We start from the raw sequence: 22,540 nt of genomic DNA, 5'->3' as shown, positions 1-22,540 counted from the left end.
TCCAGCGAGTAAAATTAAGGGGCTAGCATTTCCCAAATTTCAGATGCTTTGGGCAAACGCACGAAACAACTCCGCATTTCTCTCATGGTAAAATATATCACATACAGGAATTTTTAAAAATAATAAAAAGCAAAGTTTTTCCCCTTTAGGTTTCCGTACCGCTTAAAAGCACGCTTTGGTCCCTAAGAAATCTCGCGACATTTTCTTCCTTTCTCCTTTTTTCCTCCTCCCTCTTCCCACCCGGTCGGCGGGAACAAACCGGAAGTGACGTCCCGTTACCTGTCGGAAGTGACGTCATACCCCAGAAGCCCTAGAGAAGGAGAAGCGCGTTCCGGCGTTCTGCACACTGTGGAGTTTGGAACGTTTGGACAGCGTGGTCTGGTTCTTCGCGAGAAGGCGTGCGCATTTGTGCGCGGCCTGTTGCGGCCTTGCAGGCCTTGGGGGGCCGAAAGTTTGGTGTGTTTTCGTTGGTACAGAGCCGCGGCGGGCCGCGCAGCCCCCTGACCCGGCCTCACCATGTTGGTGCTATTCGAAACGTCCGTCGGCTACGCCATCTTTAAGGTAAGTTGCAGGTGGAACCGTTGGAGGGGCAAGGCTTGTGCTGGACAGGAGAGGACAAGGAAGGACGAAGGGGAGGACGACACTGCCCAGGGTCGCGTGGGAGCCGTTTTCTCTGAAAATCAGCAGAGGGCTTTGGGCCTGGGAGGCGCGTGTTTCGGTGAACACGTGGCCGCGCCGTTTTGGGCGCCTGGTTCTGTGTTCCGGATTTGGCCCGGTGAGATGGGTGGGCAGGAGGCTTACGGAATTTCACAGGTAAAGGTATGGAGTTTGGGGTTTATTCTGAGTGTTTTTGAGGAATGTTTGAAAGGTTTTAAGCGGAGGAATGACCTGATATAAAGTTGGCTTTTAATGAAGTTGCTCTCCTCTATGGAGAACAGATTACAGGAGCAAGAAAGGAAACAAGAATATTTTTGTATTAATCGAAACGAGATGAAATTGCTTGGATCGAGGTTGGTATGGAGGGAAACAAATACCAATTGGTTGATCAATGGAGAATGTGCGTTTGGGGTTGCATGGGTACCTGATGGTGGGGAAGAGAAAAAACGAAGTTTTGGAGGGGGGCTTCTCCAGGGGAAGATACTAAAAAGGTCCAGTTTGGGCTGTGAAACTTGGGGTATTACTTAGACGTGGAAATGCAATCGTCATTTTAAGTTTCAGGCCTAAGGGAGAAATCCCTGGCCGATGGTAATCAATTTGAGATATGGTTGTCTTAATAGGGAAAGTTTGAAACTTAAAGACTTTATCAGCCCAGAACTGATTGAACCATGGGGCATTCGTGTGGTCGGATGCTATTGAGATGTTCTAAAGGAGGAGATAAACAGTACTATCCATGTGCCAGGCACTCCTCTGAGCTCTACAAATGTAGCAACGAAAAACAGAATTTTCATTTCACTCTCCTAAGGTAAAAATCCTGGATAAAATGTCTGTAGTATGGTTCTTTGCATCAAAAAACTATGTATGTGGTATGAGTGCAGAAAATATGGAATCAGCATTCCAAAATGTTGATTTAGAGGAGCTTTTGACGTTATTTCTTTAAGCTTTTTTCCCCCAGACATTTGAAAATATTTTCCATTTGCACTTGTCACATTACTTACTGTTTTTAAGAGATAAACTAATAAAAGCCGAAAGCTAGCTTTGCTTATTTTTTCTCATTGGGGTTGTCTGTAATTGCAGTAGTAGAAATTTTAAGGGACTGTAAAAGGCTTTAGAGCCTGGGAGTGTGTCTGATTTTACTTTCACAAACCAGCTTTTTGCAGTCTTTTCTAATTTTTTTTTTTTTTTTTAAGATTTCATTTATTTATTTGACAGACAGAGATCACAAGCAGGCAGAGAGGCAGGCAGAGAGAGAGAGAGGAGGAAGCAGAGGGCCCGATGTGGGGCTGGATCCCAGGACCCCGGATCGTGACCTGAGCGGAAGGCAGAGGCTTTAACCCACTGAGCCTCCCAGGCGCCCCCTTTTCTAAATTCTTAAGTAGAATTCTGCACCTGCAAAATTTTCTTAGCCAACATATTCATATCCATATTTTGAATTAGTGTGTGTGAATGACTTATCCTCTACGTAGATGGTAAGTATACTGTCCAGCACTAAGACAGGGAGGCACAACTGCACAGTCGGTCCACTGGTTGCTGCTGTTGGTAGGAAGGAATTGGCTTAGCAATTGTCTGGTTTTTAAACCTGGGTCATAAAAGATTCAGTTGTGTCTCTTGGTGAATTACTGATTTCTTTTAATGAAGGGTATTCTCCAGAAAATAAGTCTGGAGTATTCTGTCAGTTTTTAATGGTATCCATTGGCAAGTTACTGTTCAAAATTATTGAGTTGTGGTTTATGGGTTAAGCAACGTAATAGAGAAATAACTAAAGGCTTGAATACATTGGTAAAATAATTCGATTCCAAATATTTCAGTTAATAGCAGTTACTAATTGTTAATAATAGAGACATAGAAAATGTTCTGGAATTGGTGGTTGCATAGTTTTCTGAAAATATACTGAAAAGTAAGTTGTACACGTTAGAAGGGTGACTATTATGGTGTATAAATTGTACCTTAAAAATAGATCTCTCGTACAAGGTTATTAGCTCTGTTTCCCATAATCAGAATGCTGGGGTCTAAAACTTGGTTGCATAAAATTTATGCTTTAGTGGGAATGCTTTCAGAAATTTTTAGAACTTTTTTTTTTTTTTTTTAATTAGAACTTTTAACCTCAGGCCATAGGAATACATTTTATATCATGATCTAGTGTACATATGTGCACATATACAGAGTGATTTACAAAGAATTAATTTGCTTGTAAAAAATTACTGGATATTAACAAGGTTATATATGAATGCAAAGACAATACTAAATGAACTGTTAATATTTTTAGGGTATTGTAAAAACTCAGCTTATGTCCATTGTATCATGAGGCATCTTTTAGTTTTACTTACCCAGACCTTTTGTGGCTATGCTGCCCAAAATGATTGCCACTGGCTATTTATTTAGCATTTTATGTACATAGCTATTTAGCACTTCTAATTTGGCTAGTAGAGCTGTGGAAATCAATTTTTAGTTTAATTCATTTAAATTTCAGTAGTCCCATTGTGTAGTACAGCCATGTGGTGTAGTATTGTGTTCATTTCCTCACACCTGGAGGAAGAGATTTTTTTAAATGTGTATACCAGAGTTTATGTATTAATAAGATTACTGAGCAGTATTTTTTCCAGCTTCATTTATTGGGTATAGTTTACATACTGTGTAACCCACTATTGTAAATGTGCAGTTTGGTACATTTTAGTAAAATCTGTACAACTGTGCAAGTTGCAATCCAGTTTTAAAATACTTCCTCTTAAAAAGTTACCTCCTGACCATTTGTAGGTCAGTCAGACCCAGCTTTTAGGCAGCTACTTGCTGTATAATTTTGTCATTTTTAAAAATTTCATGTAAATAGAGTAATAGTTTTTTTGTGTCTGGCTTTTTTCACTTAGCTTGCTTTTGAAGCTAATCCATGTTGCATATATCAGTCTGTTCCTTTTTGAGTAATTCGCTTTTGAAACTATTCCAGGTCGTCCTATACAACTCAAGTTTCCTAAAACAGGACTTACCCATTTTGTTTGTGGAGTGACTCTAAAAAGTTAGCATTTTAGCATTGAATGTTTAGATAAAACATAGGAAATCTCAAAGTAAGCAGTTAAGTGAAAATTAAGGACACTTTTTTTTTTTTTAAGATTTTACTTATTTATTTGACAGACAGAGATCACAAGTAGGCAGAGAGGCAGGCAGAGAGAGGAGGAAGCAAGCTCCCTGCTGAGCAGAGAGCCCGATGCGGGACTCGATCCCAGGACCCTGGGATCATGACCTGAGCCGAAGGCAGAGGCTTTAACCCACTGAGCCACCCAGGCGCCCCTTAAGGACACTTTTGATATAGTGTGCTCTTTCCTCTATAAATTTCATGCGTGTCTGGGATGGAGGAAGATACTCTAAGAATATCTGGCATGCTGTGGATGCATTTGTGTTTGTGTTTTACTCTTTTTTTGAAAAATTTCAAGGAGACAAGTGGTAGATGATAAAGAACCTCCACGTACACCATCACTCAGTTTCAGCAGACCCATTTTGTGGGCTATCTCTCCCCTTCGCCTCCCCACATTGTTTGAAGCAAATTGCTGCACATTTAGTTTTATCTATAAATATGTGTCAGGAGTTCACTGTGAAGGTGCGCACACAGGTGTCTTTCTACAGTGTCACCCCCCCCCCCCCCATGTTAGCTTTATTCAGTTTCAAAGCAAAGTTAGTATGATTATAATGCAGGACTCCAAACATGATGACATTTCACTACCTGCATAACTTGGCTTACACATCACAGCAAAGCTCAACAAACACAACAAACAAGACAACAAGGGGAATTGGAGGTAGGAAGTTAATGCAGTCTTTGACTGCACAGTTGAAATAAGGCCTAGGTCTGGTCCAGGTCACCTCATAGCACTAGTTGCTTATGTTCAGGCAGTGGAGGACCTTTTTTCTTTTTAAGATTTTTATTTATTTGAAAGAGAAAGAGAAGTGCACGCTGGTGAGCCAGGGGAGTGGCAGAGAAGCTGACTCTCCACTGAGCAGAGAGCCCAATGTGGGACCCGATCCCAGGACTCCAGAATCATGACCTGAGCTGAGGGCAGATGCCCAACCACCCAGGCACCTCAGACAATCTATATTTTGTTCAGAGGTCACTTGTGCAGTGTGTCCCATGGCAGCTACCTCTCTGATGTGGTCAGATGTGAGAGGATTAAAAAGGTCTTGTTGAGTTGCTGTGCAGATCTTTGATTTCAAAAGGGATTTATTCAGTCTTGATTAGCAAACCTCTGTTTCTGCTGGTTATAGTTTCTGAGTGGGTCTCAGCCGGTGCTGGTTCGGCAGTATTTGGTCTTAGCTGCAATGCCGTTGGTTGCTTGTGCCACTGCTTGGCAGAAGTTACTGCTTGACAGGAGTGACTCCATTTTGCTCTCTCTAGTATGGACAAGATAAAGACTAGTATTAAAACTAGCAAACGGTAGCTGCTGTACTTAAGATTTTAGTGTCAATAACTACACATTTCTGCTTGGAAGTGGAGATAATTCCATCTTAATCCAAAATGGACTGAAATATGAACTTTACATACAAATGTTTTCAGATTTCTTAGTGTGAAAATGAATGACTAAAATTTGAGGCATATTTTTCAGGAAATGTAGCAGTTATTTCTAATTATATTTTGTTCAGACTGTCTCTTTTGGTAATTTCTCTTAGGTATGTTGTAGCACAATTGGGAGTGCCAAGGTTTTATTTGCCATAACAGTGTCTTTGGAGACCTTTGAGTAGTCATGAATGTTTCCATTACATTTCCTTTGTTACTTTAAGAATGCTGATAATATCTGTTGAATATGCCAATTGTTACCCAAATGTTATCTACAAATATACTTGTTTTTCAACTAGGAAAAAATGTAAATTTTATTCATGAGTCATATCCCCTGTTTGGTACATATCCTTTCAACAGTTCCTGAACTTTGGATATGGTTAGTGGATTCTCTGAATAAACTATTTCCAAAAACCAGTACTGTTCTGTGAACTTCCTTTATCAGAAAATAACTGAATTAATGTTTCAGTGCATTCATGAGGAATGTCTTTGGATTCTAAAGTTTTCAGGATAGGCAAAATAGAACTGTTAGTGGCTTGTAACTTTTAGTATATGTGAAGATTTTTAGTAAACTCTGCACAACATGGGGCTCTGAGTTCAGAAGTTGCATACTCTGTGGACTGAGCTAGCCAGGTGCCCCAGCTTGTAATTTTTTTTTTTTTTCAGATTTTATTTATTTATGACAGAGTGATAGCGAGAGGGAACACAAGCACAGGGAAGCTGGAGAGGGAGAAGCAGGCTCCCCGCTGAGCAGGGAGCCCAATACCGGGCTAAAATCGATTTGACTAACTTCTCAAGTTCTGTAAATACATCATTTCAGCTGTGTGTGATTGAATTTAACCAACACAACAGATCCTTAAAATCCTCCAGGTACACTTGCCTGACAGAAATTAAGTGCAACTTGTAGTGTTGTATTCATGCTTTATCACAAAAATAGGTAGTAGACTATAACTGGGCAGTAAATCCTACTGTGTAAATATTCTGTGATAATACAGATTTGGTGAAATGTCTATCAGTATAGGTTTTAATTTTATCAGCTGGAATTTCCCCCCTAAGAAGATATGCATAATATCTACTTGCATCTTACTTCACCAAATTGTTTTTTAAAGATTTTATTTATTTATTTGACAGATCACAAGTAGGCAGCGAGGCAGGCAGTGATCAAAAGTAGACAGAGAGGCAGTTGGGGGGTGTGGGTGCAGGCTCCCTGGCGAGCAGAGAGCCTGATGCGGGGCTTGATCCCAGGACCCGAGATCATGACCTGAGCCAGAGGCAAAGGCTTAACCCACTGAGCCACTCCAGTGCCCCATTTCACCCAATTTAATATGCTCTTATTTTTTTTTTTTAAGATTTTATTTATTTATTTGACAGAGAGAAATCACAAGTAGGTAGAGAGGCAGGCAGAGAGAGAGAGGAGGAAGCAGGCTCCCTGCCGAGCAGAGAGCCCGACGCGGGACTCGATCCCAGGACCCTGAGATCATGACCTGAGCCGAAGGCAGCGGCTTAACCACTGAGCCACCCAGGCGCCCCTAATATGCTCTTATTTTGCACTGCTAATTAAACTTACTCCCATCAATTATAAGGCATCCCAATTTTAAGAATGTTAAATATGGGGAAGTACATTTTAGAATTGATTCTATCCTGTGTAATACTTAGGCAGTTTACTTACTACATTGGGTATTGATTGGAGTATAGGGAAATAAGTATAATTAATTCTTGATTTAAGTGAAATTAATAGACTCTTTTGAAAGCAGTTTGGTAGCATCTGTCAGATGTAAAGTAATGCATTTCCTATGTGATTAATTAACTCCACTTCTAGTAAAATCTGTCTTATAGAAGTACAACATATATACATACAAAACTGTTTTCAGAAGGAGAATACGGAAAATTTAGAAAAACCCTGAACATCTGTAAGGGCATAAGATGATGGTATATTCATACAGTGCAGTTCTAGGTTGTTAAAACCTAGAATGGTGTCCATGTTATGCTAAGTGGTATAGTATGATTTCTAAAGGTATGTGTAAATAAAATGTTGACAGTCAAAAAGCCTTAAAGAATATATATACCTAAATGTTAATGACTTTTTTGTAAAGTGCCCCCCTTTTAATTTTTTTTTTAAGTTTCCTTACAACAGGATCTATCTTAAAATGGATGGTAACTTAGTTTTAGAGAGAACTCCATTAGCAGTAAATAAAACTTATTCCTTATTCTAGAAAGCAGGCAAAAGAAGTCTTTTTTAAAAAATTAATTAATTAATTAATTTGACACAGAGAGAGAGATCACAAGTAGGCAGAGAGGGAGGAGAAAGCAGGCTCCATCCCAGGACCCTGAGATCTTGACCTGAGCCGAAGGCAGAGGCTTTAACACACTGAGCCACCCAGGTGCCCCAAAAGAAGTCTTTTGATGTTCTGTGAATATGAGACACTTTGTGAAGGGGTTAGTGGTTCCTTCAAAATAGGAAGTTTTCATCAAAGACCTCAGCTGAATTCTATTCAGTTACTCAGTATTAATTTGACCAAAATTTTATGGTGGGTAAGAAAACTTCCTTGTTACTTCAATGAGAAAAATAGCTTCCACACTCATTTTACATATGCAGTTGCACTTGAAGTGTGTAGTTATGTATGCCTAAGTATCCCATTTGAATAAAATTATTTAAATATTTGTTACAGGTTTTGAATGAGAAGAAACTTCAAGAGGTTGATAGTTTGTGGAAAGAATTTGAAACTCCAGAGAAAGCAAATAAAATGTAAGCCATCTTGAAACTAAGAATTTAGCAGTTAACATTTTGTTGGTGTTTGTTAGTGGTGGTGGTGGTGGTGGTGGTTTTAAGATTTTTATTTATTTAGAGAAAGAGAGCCTGTGAGTGGGGGCGGGTAGGAGCGAAGGGAGAAGGGCAAGCAGACTCTGAGCATAGAGCCTGGCGTGGGGTCTGATCCCACAACGCTGAGATCATGACTTGAATGGAAATCAAGAGCCAGATACTTAACTGTCTGAGCCACCCGGGTACCCCTGTTGTTTAATCTCTGTACCCAGTGTGGGACTGGAACCCATGACCCTGAGATCCAAAAGTCGCGTGCTCTACTGGCTAGGGGCCCCAAGTGGTGAGATCATTGAATAGTAATGTATCTGTAGATCTCTTACTGACTTGGAGAGAGGTCAGTGGTGTACTGAGGAAACCATGCTTCAGAATGATTGTATCAGGGGATCCCATTTTTGCAGGATTCTTGTTTATCTCTATATGCTCTTATGCAAGCATAGAGAGAGATGAACTGCTACTTCAGAAAGGTGAAGTGAGGCAGAATAAGATGAAATTACTGCTTTTCTTTTTTTTTTTTTTTTTTTTTTAAAGATTTTTATTTATTTATTTGACAGAGAGAGATCACAAGTAGGCAGAGAGGCAGGCAGAGAGAGAGAGAGAGGAGGAAACAGGCTCCCTGCTGAGCAGAGAGCCCGATGCGGGACTCGATCCCAGGACCCTGAGATCATGACCTGAGCCGAAGGCAGCGGCTTAACCCACTGAGCCACCCAGGAGCCCCGAAATTACTGCTTTTCCTAAAATCTTTGTATTATTGTTAAGTGTGTATTTAAGGGACACCCCCCCCCCCCCCCCCCGCTGCCGCCCGGGGTTTTTGTTCATGGCAGGTAAGAAAATCTTCCTTAAAACACCACTATTTTAGGTATAATAGAAGACTAGTTTTTCTTTTTCAAGAGCTGTATGCTTCATTTGGCTGAGTTAACCTGATTCATTGTTGTCAATGATGTATTCTTGTTGGAACTGAATATAAATGATCTAACTCAAATATTCGTCACTACCACTGAGACAACAATGAATTATGAATTACAAGACCAGTGCTCTAACCCCTGAGCTATGGAGCCTGAATTATGAATTAATTGTATATTTCTGTTTCAATATAAAATGGTGTTACCTTGCATATACCCTGCATGGGGGGAAAGGTGGCTAAATAAGGGTAACAGGAATCAGATTTGATGATAAGCTTTTTCTTTTCTTTTCTTTTTTCTTTTTCTTTTTTTTTAAAGATTTTATATATTTATTTGACACAGAGAGAGAGAGAGAGATCACAAGCAGGCAGAGAAGGGGCAGGGAAGCAGGCTCCCTGCCGAGCAGAGAGCAGACGTTGAGTCCCAGGACCCTGAGATCAGGACCCAAGCTGAAGGCAGAGGCTTAGACCACTGAGCCCCCAGGCGCCCCGATGATAAGCTATTTCTTTTCTTTTCTTTTTTTTTTTTTTTTAAGATTTTATTTATTTACTTGAGAGAGAGCATGAACGAGGAGAAGGTCAGAGAGAGAAGCAGACTCCCCATGGAGCTGGGAGCCTGATGCGGGACTCGATCCCAGGACTCCGGGATCATGACCTGAGCCGAAGGCAGTTGTCCAACCAACTGAGCCACCCAGGCGTCCTGATAAGCTATTTCTTAACAGACTTTGTACTAGATGGACAAATCACTGTTGTTGAGATTCCTGACTTAGGAGGGACTTTTTTTTTTTTTTTTAAATTTTTTATTTTTTATAAACCTATATTTTTATCCCCAGGGGTACAGGTCTGTGAATCACCAGGTTTACACACTTAACAGCACTCACCAAAGCACATACCCTCCCCAAGGAGGGACTCTTAATACCTTTTCTAAGGTCTCTTTTCTGTGTGATACAAGGATCTGTGTCCAGCTTTATAAGCAGCAGAGGTTATGTTGAAGCTTCAGCATCTTTCCTGTGGTTGGGATGTGGTATCAAACCTCTTTGCTGGTCATTTTCCTTCAAAGTCTATAACCTCTGCAGCAGTCCAGACATTACTCACCTAACATTTAGAGATACTGGTTGTTTCAAGAATTTACCTAACTTTGCACCCCGATGCCTAGTGATGGGAAAGTTTATTTTGTTGGTACGTGTTTCGGAAACAATCCAAAACCTTTTTCCTAAATACGTGGCTTCTACCCAATCAATATGCCCTTGTAACTTTTTTCTTTTTTTCCTTCTAGAGTAAAGCTAAAACATTTTGAGAAATTTCAGGATACAGCAGAAGCATTAGCAGGTAAAGTGAAAGACTAGCTTTTTTTGGTTTTGTTTTCAATCTTGTCAGTTGATTATCCTTATCAAAAGATTATTTGCTTCAGTTGCCTGAGTTAACCTTATTCAATGTTGTCAATGATGCATTCTTTCTGGAATTGAATTTAAGTGATATAACTCAAATTCGTCACTACCACTGAGACAACATTGAGTTAGCTTTTTTCACCATAGGGTTTGTTCCTCCCATGTGATGAGAGGTGAGAAGTGGTTAAATTGATCTCCCTGTGGAAACCAACAGCATAATGCTGAAGCACAATTCAGTAAAAGCTGTTCTGCAAGGGACCAAGGTAATGTAGTCAAGTACACAGCTCTCTGATAATTTTAATCCAGGGGTAAAGTTGAGAATAGCTAGGGTTCACAATTGAAGTAATAATAAAGCAGCTCTCTAAAAGTATGTTTTTAGTGCAGCCACCCACATTATTATTAAAAGCTTTAGGAAACCTAGTAGGCTTTTGTATGTATGGTTTGGTTTGGTTTTTAATGCAAAAACTACACCTAGGGGGAAAAAAACTACACCTAGGGTGAAGAGTTAATCCGAAGGGGACATAAGAATGGATGACTCTCAAGGTTTGTTTTTTTTTTTTTTTTAACGTTAGGAAAAACAAGAAGACTGGATATATGGATTTTTCAGTTGCTTAAGTTCCATATATCAAATCAGCCAACTGCTTGGCGGTATAATTTGAAAATGTAGGACCATAAGGAAGAATATGGCATATAATTAGGAATTTCAAAGACCCAAATAATTTTGTTCATCAGCCCCAATAAAAGGGTATAATTCTCTTGTAAAAATTAGAAATGTAATTAAACATGCTGGAATATTAATGGGCTGCCCCCAACATTAGCAGTAGGGTAGCTGAAAGAAGACCCAAAAATGGGGCCAATTTTTTAATTTTTAAAAATAGTTCAAATAAATAAATAAAATATAAAAAAATAAAAATAGTTTTAGGACTGCTTTATCGGTTAAGTCAATAATTAAAGCCTCATAGAACCATTAAAGCACAACTATGATAATTTTTGTCTGGAGGTTTTTTATTATTATTATTATTTTAAAATAATCTCTACATCCATCATGGGGCTTGAACTCACGGCCCTAAGATTGAGTCACATGCTCTTCCAACTGAGCCAGCCAAGCACCCCTGCCTGGAGAATTTTTTAAAAGATCTGTTTATCACAGCTCTAGAATTTTATGGGTAGAATTTGTTAAGACCCCAAGTGAGATTGTGTTTACTCTTCTCCTACTCTGGGGGGCATTATTCACAAAGACTGTGATTTGAACTTCTGCTGGAGTTGTAAAGTGGAGGCATAAAGTGGTCCCAAGTGGCTTCTTTTGAATTCCTTTTTGCATATTATCTCTTTTATCCTTTTTGAGATATTTCTGACATATATTAAATAGATAGATTAAATAAATAGGTATATTAAATAGTCCTTACTAAATAGACCAAATTCTCTCCAGACATGAAGCAGGTTTTTTGCTATTAATAGGTAATGTATTGATCATGTACTTGTTAGGTTTTATACTCGTGATTTCAAAAATGTTCCCTGTGGGGTAAATGTTAAACACTATTTATAGGAAAACTGAGGCTCAAGGGATATATCCTTTTCTTCCTGAGCTCTTGATATTCCTGAAAATAAGGTAAGGTAAATGGCCAAATGCCATGCTAGCTGAGAATTTGAAGTCAACTCCAGCCCTCCCCCCATCTACCTTCTGTGAAGGCAGAGACTGTGCTGTTACTCACCATCAAATTCCTGGAGTCTAGCACATAGATATTTTGGGTAAAAGAATGAAAGTAGTGAGCTCTGTCAGGAATCGGCCTTTTCCTATCTATTTTTACCAGAAACTCCAATATCACCGTATTAAGAGAGCAGTCTTTACTGGGAATTACCTTCCTGCTCCCTGTTACAAAGAAATTTTGATCTAACAGATGCCAAACTGAGTGATTATAGATATTAATCTATAATCTCTATAATTATAGATATTATAGATATAATCTATAGATATAGATATTATAGATATAATCTATAATTATATAGATTATAGATATAATCTATAATTAAAAGCCCATACCCTAAGAAACAGTCTGATGGGTTGTGATATCAAGAATATCTGGCTCAGTCCATAAAGCATGAGACTTCTGGTTTCAGAGTCATGAGTTTAAGCCTCTTGTTGGATGTAGAGCGTACTTAAAAAAAAAAAAAAAAAAGTCTCTGGGGTGCCTGGCTGGCTCAGTGGAAAAGCATGTGACTCTTGATCTCAGAGTCATGAGTTTGAGTGCCAGTTGGCTGTGGAGATTACTTTAATAAATAAACTATTAAAAGATGAAAATAAAAGGTTGATTTTTTTTTTTTAAAGATTTTATTTATTTATTTGACAGAGAGAGATTACAAGCAGATGGAGAGGCAGGCAGAGAAAGAGAGGGAAGCAGGCTCCCCGCTGAGCAGAGAGCCCGATGTGGGACTCGATCCCAGGACCCTGAGATCATGACCTGAGCCGAAGGTAGCAGCTTAACCCACTGAACCACCCAGGCGCCCTAAAAGGTTGAATTAAAGATTTTATTTATTTATTTGACAGAGAGAGAGAGACGGTGAGAGAGGGAACATAAGCAAGGGTACGTGAGAGGGAGAAGCAGGCTTCCCACCGAGCAGGGAGCCTGATGTGGGGCTCGATCCCAGGACCCCAGGATCATGTCCCAACCTGAAGGCAGATACCCAACAGCTGAGCCACCCACACACCCCTTTCCTTAAAGAATTTAAAGCACCTGGGTGGTGCAGCTGGTAACTATACAATTCTTGGTTTCAGCTCAGGTTATGAGATGGAGCTGGCTGGCATCTGTACAGAGTCTTCTTGCTTTCATATTCTCTCTGAATCTTCCAAAAAAAAAAAAATTTACATTGGTCGTAGAAGTTCAGATATGCATTTGTATGGAGAACTTTATTTTCACAGTCTGAATTTTCAAGTTGCAAGTCTTCCAAATACTGCAGAAAATTTTGGTACTATCTCTCTCTCTCTGACAAATAATAAAATTAAAAAAAGAAAAAGAAAAAATTTGGTACCAGCCTACATTTGGATGAAGTGGAAGGATTACTAGGGGATGCCGAAAAGTGGCTAGTAAAGTACAAGACTCAGTTTCCCCTTTACCTTGTCACCATTTCTGGCATCTTTTACTAGAAAGATAGAAACTTAGATAGAAAGGAGTCAGAAACTTAGATAGAAAGGAGTCAGTGTTGTACAATATAGTATATCAAAGGTATAACCTAACAAAGTAGCTTGAGACTCTGCTTCTTAGAATGTGGCAACCTCTGTAAGAGCTGTGTCGTAGCTAGATGATTTTTGTCCTCACCATTCATCTTCCCAGATAATAGATGAAATGGACTTACAACTCAAATGGATGGAGATGTGATCAGGAAGAAAGAGAAGGTACTTGGCTGATTAAGGATTAACTGCCTGGCCTTCGAAATTGGGGCTGACTTCTTCTTGGAAGGCATACTTAAATTCAGCCCAAACTCCGACAGATAGCAGAAGAGATGTTAACCCATGTGGGTCCGGGAGATTCTAAGTGTAGGCCTAAGGAAGGGTGAGAGTTAACAAAGTTGCAGATTTAGAACCTGCCAAAAATGAAAGCAGTCCCAAATGGAATAGCCTGCCTTTGAGTAGTGAGTTCTCCATCACTGGAGGTTTACAAGCAGAGGCCTGATGCCGTATCTGGATCTGGAATTAGCAAAGCCTCCACTCAGGCATGTTTATACTGCAGCAAGACCTTTCAAATGAATACCCTCCTCTTTATCACGGGCTTGACAGGATTTTAGTATATTTCCCAGAGCATCAGGCCAGTCTGTCTACAGTGACACTGGATGGAGAGTGAATCTATTTGTCATTCCAAGATAGGTTGTTTCTAATATTTTATGATTCCAGTTCTGTCTGGATTCAAGAGTAGATTTCATGTGACATAAGGAATGCTGGATCTGCTTTTAACTTCTGGTTCTAGAGCTGAAATGAGAGTGGAAGGTCAGAAGAGACTGGAATGTTTAACTCCTTCACTGTTTCCTACATTTATCATTTCATTTTAGAAGTAGTGTTCAATTCAGAGTTTTTGAAAGGAAATGCTTATTTTCCTTTATTCTTTTAAGTTTAAATGAGATCTTGAAGTTCTTAACATTAAAAAAACTTGAGAGTTAACTCTTTTGTTTTTTCTTTTTCCCAAAAGCATTCACAGCTCTGATGGAGGGCAAAATCAATAAGCAGCTGAAGAAAGTTCTGAAGAAAATAGTAAAAGAAGCCCATGAACCCTTGGCTGTAGCTGATGCTAAACTAGGAGGGGTCATAAAGGTAAGTATGTTTTTTGTGCCTGCTCGTCAGACCTCCCCATACAGCATAGAAACTATAAAGCGTAGCCTTTGAATTGAGTTGTTTGTTGTAAGTTCTCATATGTGATCTTTTTTCCCCCTGTGCTACAGAATAATTTATTTCCAATGTGATTATCAGGACAAGATACATACAAGTAATGCCTGTTCATTGTAGAAAATAATTAATAACCCCAAGAAATAATAAAAATTAGCTTTAACCTGGCCACCCAGAGATCTGTTAACACTATGTATATCCTGCCATGTTTTTGTTTAGTCACGTTTCTGTTTCTGAAATTTCAACAGAAATGAGGACATGACATTTCTTTTTAGTGTATGTATTTTATTAGAAAACTTTCTCGCAGGGGGTAGAGTCTCTGGAGATGAAAGTGGAAAGACGGGAAAAGTGGGCTCCCAAGCATGAAAAAGCAAAACAGTTTGAAAGCTGGTTATGATAGTTTGATCTTCAGTGGTTATAGTAAATACTGTAGGGACAGTGAGCATACCTCTGATTTTTTAAGTAGGATTTATATTATGTTGTAGGTCTTTTTTTTTTTTAAATAAAGATTTTATTCATTTATTTGACAGATCACAAGTAGGCAGAGAGGCAGGCAGAGAGGAAGAAGCAGGCTCCCCAGTGAGCAGAGAGCCTGAGATCATGACCTGAGCCAAAGGCAGAGGCTTTAACTCATTGAGCTACCCAGGCGCCCCTGTTGTAGGTCTTAGATAGAAAAATGCTAAGGAGATTTAAGAGGCTGTTTTTTAGGTCAGGGTTGTGAATTTAAGAAGTTCAGTTAAATTTTTTTTTTTTTTTAGTTCAGTTAAATTTTATTTCTAATTCTCTCTGGTGAGTAATGAAGTTTTCTGTGAGGGTGCAGTCTATCCCCATTCTTTGAACTGCCCATAAGTCTTAGTGTGTAATTTTTTTTTTAAGATTTTTTTAAAAAATGTTTTTGACAGAGCGAGATGCGGTGAGAGAGGGAACACAAGCAGAGGGAATGAGTGGAGAGGGAGACTAAGTGCGGGGCTCAGTCCCAGGACCCTGGGATCATGACCTGAGCCAAAGGCACACACTTGACGACAGCCACCCAGGTGCCCAGTTTGTAATTCTCTGTTAAAAAAAAAAACCATTAAATTTTAGGGATGGGGAGCCTACTTCTTGTCCCTCTGCCTGCTGCTCCACCTGCTTCTGCTCTCTCTGTTACAAATAAATAATAAGGTTTTTTTTTTTTTTTTTTTGTAAGATTTTTTATTTATGTGAGAGAGAGTGAGAGAGCATGAGCGGGGAAAATAGACTCCCCGGAGAGCTGGGAGCCTGGTGCGGGACTCGATCCTGGGAGTCCGGGATCATGACCTGAGTGGAAGGTAGTGGCTTAACCAACTGAGCCACTCAGGTGCCCCAAGATCTTTTTTAAATTTTTTTTAAAAATATTTTTATTTATTTATTTGACAGACCACAAGTAGACAGAGAGTCAGGCAGAGAGAGGGGGAGAGCAGGCTCCCCGCTGAGCAGGGAGCCTGATGCGGGGCTCAATCCCAAGACCCTGAGACCATGACCTGAGTTTAAGGCAGAGGCTTAACCCACTGAGCCACCCATGTGCCCCAAGATCTTTTTTTTTTAAAAAGCATTAAATTTGGGGCACCTAGGTGGCTTAGACATAAAGCATCTGCCTTTGGCATAGGTCATGATACCAGGGTCCTGGGATTGAAGCCCGCATCAGACTCCCTACTCTGCAGGAAGCCTACTTCTCCCTCTCTTACTCTTCCTGCTTGTGTTCCCTCTCTCACTGTTGCTCTCTCTGTCAAATAATAAAATCTTTTTTTAAAAGTACTAAATTTTAGCATAATAAATACAGGATGATAAATTGCTAAATGGTGGGATTATAGGTATCTTTAATTTTTATTTTTTAAGATTTTATTTATTCATTTGACTGACAGAGATCACAAGTAGGCAGAGAGGCAGACAGAAAGAGAGGAGGAAGCATGCTCCCTGCTGAGCAGGGAGCCCAGTGCAGGGCTCAATCCCGGGACCCTGGAATCATGGCCCGAGCCAAAGGCAGAGGTTTAACCCACTTAGCAACTCAGGTGCCCCAAATGAAATCTTAAAAAATTCTGTGTATAACTTCAGACTCCCCCAGAAATTTACTACTGAAAGCCTATTGTTGACCAGAAGTCTTATCAATAACGTAAATAGCTGATTAACCCATATTTTGTATATGTGTTAGATACTGTGTTCTTACAATAAAAGCAGGAGAGAAAGATTTTACTTATTTGACACACAGAGATCACAAGTAGACAGAGAGGCAGTCAGAGAGGAGAAACATGCTCCCTGCTGGGCAGAGAGCCCGATGCAGGGGGTCTGTCCCAGGACCCTGAGATCATGAGATCTGCTGAAGGCAGATGCCTAAGTGGTTGAGCCAGCAGGCATCCCCAAAATTGTAATTTCTCTCTCTCTCTCTCTTTTTTTTTTAAGATTTTATTTATTTATTTATCAGAGAGCCGAACCATCGAGAGCAGCAGGCAGAAGGAGAAGCAGGCTTCCTGCTGAACAAAGAGCCCATTGTGGGACTCCATCCTAGGACCCTGGCATTATGCATGACCTGAAGTGAAGGCAGACGCTTAACTGACTGAGCCGCGCAGGCATCCCTATTTCTCTTTTTTTTAAGATTTTCTTTATTTTGGGGGCGCCTGAGTGGCTTAGTCGTTTAAGCATCTGCATCCCAGAGTCCTGAGATCGAGTCATGCATCAGGTTCCCTCTCACTGTCTCTCTCTCTGTCAAATAAATAAAATCTTCAGAAAAAAAAAGTTTATTTTGAGAGAGAGAGAGCATGAGTGAGGGGCAGGGACAGAGGGAGAGGCAGACTTCCTGCTGAGGAGGGAACCCAATGGGGGGCTCTATCCCAGGACCCCGTGATCATGACCTGAGTCCCCTAGGTGTACAAAACTTCTATTTCATTAATACAGATGTTCTTCTTACAGGAAAAGCTGAATCTCAGTTGTATCCATAGTCCTGTCGTCAATGAACTTATGAGAGGAATCCGTTCCCAAATGGATGGATTAATCCCTGGTGTAGAACCACGTGAAATGGCAGCTATGTGTCTTGGATTGGCACACAGGTGAGATTTACTGGAAAAGAAAGTCCACTTATTCCTGTTTAGTAAGCAGTTGCGTTGCACTGGTTTAAGCATATTAAAATACTAATTTAATTCTCAATAATCTTTTGAGGAAGGTAGTAGTGGTATCCTCATTTTATAGATGAATCTGATGCCCAGAATCAGTTCACATCGTAAGTAATGAAGCCTGGATTGGAGCCCAGGCAGTCCTCATCATAGACATTCTCTATCCTTCAAGTGTTGGGCCCCACAACTCTTGGGCTTTCTCTTTTCCCTAATGTCTAACTGAATCATTTGCTGTTCCTCCATCTTTCATCTCCCCAAATCTTCTCATCTGCTGTGGTCTTCTTCTGTCTTTATCTGTTGTTTTATTCCGATTTGTATTGACTTTTTATAGTAAGGCAAAGAGAAACGCATTGACCTATCGTGTTTAACCTGAGGTCCATCAGAACCGCATTTCTGCTGAGCTCTGATATGTTCTGAAAAGCTTGGCATTCTGTGAAATTGCACTAAAATAATAGGGTTTTTTGTTGTTGTTGTTGTTGTTGTTTTAAGATTTTATTTATTTATTTGACAAAGGGGGCTCGGGAGCAGGCTCCCTGCCAAGCAGAGAGCCTGATGTGGGGCTTGATCCCAGGACCCTAAGATCATGACCTGAGCCGAAGGCGGAGGCTTAACCCACTGAGCCATCCAGGCGCCGCAATAACAGGGTTTTTAAGTGAGAAAAAAATAGGGTTAAAAGTGGGCTGCTGAGAACTTATGTGACTTTATAACTGGAGCACTATCAAAACTAGTGCTACGTACTAATGCAGTTAGAAAGATGTGTACATTTATATTAAAGGAATAACAAAACAGAGGTCTGTACCTTTGGACAAAAAATAGCAACAATTAACAGAAGGGTTAAAGCTGCTGAGTTACAAAGATGAACAATACACATAAAAATCAATAACTTTGTAATAAGCATTTTTAAGAGCGCACAAGCAGCTAAGCTGAGTCAAGATTCAAGCTTGTGATTAATTGACATTGTATAACAGTAGTGGTTCTCATTCAAGGGCAGTTAAATATCACTTCGAGGACATTTGGCAATGTCTAGAGACATTATTGGCTGTTACAGGTGGGATCAGATCTCTACTAACATCATGGGTAGAGGACAGGAATATTACTAAACATCCACAATTCACAGAATAGGCCCCTACAACAAAGAATTATCAGGCCCACATTGTTAACAGTGCCAAGATTAGGAAAACCTTATGTTTAATATTGTTCTTCCATATCTTTCTGTTTTCAGGTGTTAATGCTACACATTTATTTACCTGCTGGTATCCTTGAAACCCTGTAAACATTGTATATGAACCAGTGTGATTTGTACTACACAGCATTATCCTGTTTGTCTTTCACAAATTAATTCACATTTCAGGAACATGGGTTATAGCAGGACCTATATTCTCTGTTTTAAGATTTTATTTTAGAGAGCAAGCTTGAGTGAGGGGGAGGGGCAGAGGGAGAGTGGCGCAGAGAGCCCTGTGGAGTAGAGAGCCCTTTGTGGGCCTAGATCCCAGAGACCTGGGATTATGACCTGAGCCAAAGGCAGATGCCCAACCAACTGAGCCACCCAGACACCCTTGTATTTTCTTTTTAAGTGTGTATTTCCTAATTTTGCACATTGTATTCTCATTCAACTGGTTTTCCTATGTTGGGAAAATTAATGTAGCTCTGAGGAGAAGGATTTGGGGGTTTTTGTGTTTTTGTTGTTGTTGTTTTGTTTTTGACAGACTCACAGTGAGAGAGGGAACATGAGGAGGGGAAGTGGGAGAGGGAGAAGCAGGCATCCTGCAGAGCAAAGAGCCCAGTGCAGGGCTTGATCCCAGTACCCCGGGATCATGACCTGAGCTGAAAGCAGATGCTTAACGACTGAGCTACCAAGGCGCCCCTAGGGAATTGGGTTTTTAAAAAGTTTTTAAAAAGATAGATAAATAAAAAGTTTTTTAAGATGTTAATTAAACTCATTCCGTAGACTCTGTCAGTAATTTTTTATTTTCCCCCTTTATTCCCAGCTTGTCCCGATACAGATTGAAATTCAGTGCTGATAAAGTGGACACCATGATTGTTCAGGCAATTTGTAAGTATAATGCATATGATGTCTGATCCTTATAACTTTTTTGTGCTGTTAAAACTATCTCTTATAAAAAAAAAAAAACAACTATCTCTTATAATTTTATCAGTTGAGGAAGGAAAAGGAGATTAATTAGAATTTTTAATAGTGAAGTAAATAACTAGAAAATGCAGAATAGAAAAGGCAAGCCACCCGTAATTTGACTAGTTGGAGATAATGTGAATTAACACTAGTGATGTTAACAGATTTGTTTCCCATGAGGCATATCAATACGTGGGATCTACTGCTTTGTGCTTTTTACACTTGGCTTTATAATAGGTCAGTCCTATGCCATTAAGTGAATTTTGGAAACCTCAAATCCTTGTTTCCACTTTTAAAAATCCCTTTAGATGGCAATTACATTTCTGGGTATGTGCTCCGAAGACCTGAAAGCAGGTACTCACAGATAGATATGCACTTGATCCCAAGTCCCTAGGATCATGACCTGAGCCAAAGGCAGCTGCTTAAACTGCTGAGACACCCAGGCATCCCAGATAATTACTATTTTTAAACCTTAAAAAGGTTTACAACATGGATGAATTTTGAAAATGTGCTGAGAAATAAGCCATACAAAAAAGACAACTGTTGTGTTATTCCATTAATGAGGTACCTAGAACAGGCAAATTGATAAAAGACTGAAAGTAGAAGAGATTACCAAGAGATGGGGGAAGATTGGGGGTGAGGTGTTCCTATTTAATGGGTGCAGAGTTTCCATGTGGATGCTGAAAGAGTTCTGGAAATGGGTAGTGGGTGATTGTTAAATAACATTGTGAATGTGCTTGATGCCACTGAAACCTGCAGTTGAAAATGCTTAAAATGATAAGTTCTATGTATATTTTAGTTTTTTAAAGCCATTTTATGTTCCTCTTTTCTCTTTCATTTTAATCTACTGCAGCCTTGTTAGATGACTTAGATAAAGAACTAAACAACTATATTATGCGGTGTAGAGAATGGTATGGCTGGCATTTCCCTGAATTAGGAAAAATTATTTCAGATAATCTGACATACTGCAAGTGTTTACAGAAAGTCGGTGAGTAACTATCTTTTAAGGCATTGAAAATAACAATTTTATTTGCATCCCAAAACATGAGTTGTAATTTTTTCTTAATAAGCTTCCCAGAGTTCCTTGTGCCTTGTGTGTATTTTGGGAGTGTAGTCAAATTAGGGTCTATTAGAATTCAGAGACCGTTGACTTCAGTGGCCAGTAAAGCAAGAGATCATGGTTCTCATATTTGGTTTTTCTTAAAATGGCTTCTTAACATGGAATGTATCTCATAGGGAATTTATCATTAATAGGGGCAACTGTAGACTTGGGATATCCTGCAAATGTTATAATACTAAAGTTGGTACTGCTCTCTATACTGTTTTGTATACTGTTTTGTATTCCATACCAGTGTACAGTAATATTAGTAGAAAAACCTGAGTATTGTTAATAAATAGAATTTACCAGGCTTATATTGCATTACTGTATTACTGCCCCAAGAATTCATGGCCCTGGATTTAATAAAACCTTAGCTATAAATTGTCTGTTACAGTGTTATTAGTTCTATTTCATGGGGTATTTTGTTTTTATTCTAATTTATATCTTTTTAGAGGGAGATGATGGGGAGAAATTTTAATCTCTAAAAATCAAGCCTTACATAAGGGAAATTAGTAGGTCAAACTTATTCGCTTTTTGTTTTGTTTAGGCACCCTTTTCATTGGCTTTCCTCTACTTTTTTTTTATTTGACTATTTGGATTTTATATAATTTGTTGAAGAGTGATTCTCCCTCATCCTCTGCAAACATTCCGTAGGCGATAGGAAGAATTATGCCTCAGCCACACTTTCTGAACTACTGCCAGAGGAAGTTGAAGCCGAGGTGAAAGCAGCTGCAGAGATATCAATGGGAACGGAGGTTTCAGAAGAAGATATTTGCAATATTCTGCATCTCTGCACGCAGGTAAACTGTACGCATGGAGAAGCTAGTTGTGGTGGGACCGGCTATGTAATAACTTTCTGATGGCGATGATGATTTTTAAACTTGATCCCCCTGATAAATATGAGGGTGTTCAGTCACTACCTCATCTGATGCCATCTCGATTTATATACTTCAGGGGGGAAATACATACTGAAGTAAGTTGAAAGAAGATTATCTAATTTATTTATACTAGCATTGTCTGGATAATGAATTATGAATCCCTTAAGGAAACAGAAATACAGCTTGAGTTATTTAATTCCAGCCTTTATGTTTATAGCCTGGAATGCTTCCCCCTGCCCCCACCCCCCATTTGGAGATCACTGAAGAAGAATCACAAAAAGGAAGCTGGCCCAGTCAGTAGAGCATGTGACTCTTGATCTTGGTGTTGTAAATTCAAGCCCCATGTTGGGTGTAAAGATTACTTAATAAAATCTTAAAATCACACATGCAAAAAAGAATCACAGAGAGGATGACATAATGTCTAGCCCTTAGAGTTTTTAAAAATAACAGTAATATTGACTAGTATATTAGCTTGTTTCCATTTATTTTCTCATAAAATATATGAAAATGGGAAGCTGAGATAAAGAATGCTTTGTTTTCCCAGGATTACGCGGCTTATCTATGATAGTTTAGGGCTCCAGTGTTTTCAGGCATGTGGTTTTTATGTGATTTTTACACAAGTCATTTATGGTATATTCAT

At 39.4% G+C, this 22,540-nt stretch overlaps 1 protein-coding gene and 3 non-coding genes across 6 annotated transcripts in view; all 4 read left to right on the top strand.

Moving 5' to 3' along the window:
- The first annotated feature begins 292 nt into the window (after positions 1–292).
- The window catches only part of NOP58 (NOP58 ribonucleoprotein), a 30,450-nt gene continuing 8,202 nt past the window's right edge, over positions 293–22,540 (top strand). Inside the window, exons 1-8 of one of the 3 annotated variants that reach the window (XM_059168382.1) lie at positions 293–561; positions 7,864–7,940; positions 10,190–10,242; positions 14,480–14,601; positions 17,596–17,732; positions 19,784–19,848; positions 20,777–20,911; positions 21,677–21,822. In XM_059168382.1, the coding sequence (XP_059024365.1) occupies positions 517–561; positions 7,864–7,940; positions 10,190–10,242; positions 14,480–14,601; positions 17,596–17,732; positions 19,784–19,848; positions 20,777–20,911; positions 21,677–21,822 (780 nt within the window). In that variant the 5' untranslated portion in view covers positions 293–516. Of the gene's footprint in view, positions 562–7,861; positions 7,941–10,189; positions 10,243–10,448; positions 10,565–14,479; positions 14,602–17,595; positions 17,733–19,783; positions 19,849–20,776; positions 20,912–21,676; positions 21,823–22,540 lie in introns of those variants that run through there. The other 2 variants (XM_059168384.1, XM_059168383.1) reach the window with 2 other exon arrangements.
- Positions 8,937–9,025, top strand: LOC131828450 (small nucleolar RNA SNORD70). Its single transcript, XR_009352456.1, has one exon. It is a non-coding gene; the product is annotated as a small nucleolar RNA SNORD70 (small nucleolar RNA).
- On the top strand, positions 10,343–10,429 carry LOC131828451 (small nucleolar RNA SNORD70). Its single transcript, XR_009352457.1, has one exon. It is a non-coding gene; the product is annotated as a small nucleolar RNA SNORD70 (small nucleolar RNA).
- LOC131828456 (small nucleolar RNA SNORD11B) lies at positions 21,880–21,959 on the top strand. The gene has a single exon (XR_009352462.1). It is a non-coding gene; the product is annotated as a small nucleolar RNA SNORD11B (small nucleolar RNA).

The sequence above is a fragment of the Mustela lutreola genome, chromosome 3 (genome assembly GCF_030435805.1).
Source record: "Mustela lutreola isolate mMusLut2 chromosome 3, mMusLut2.pri, whole genome shotgun sequence".
NCBI classification, from domain to species: Eukaryota; Metazoa; Chordata; class Mammalia; order Carnivora; family Mustelidae; genus Mustela; species Mustela lutreola.
The sequence above is the reverse complement of the archived record's forward strand: the minus strand, read 5'-3'. Positions and strand labels throughout refer to the sequence as shown.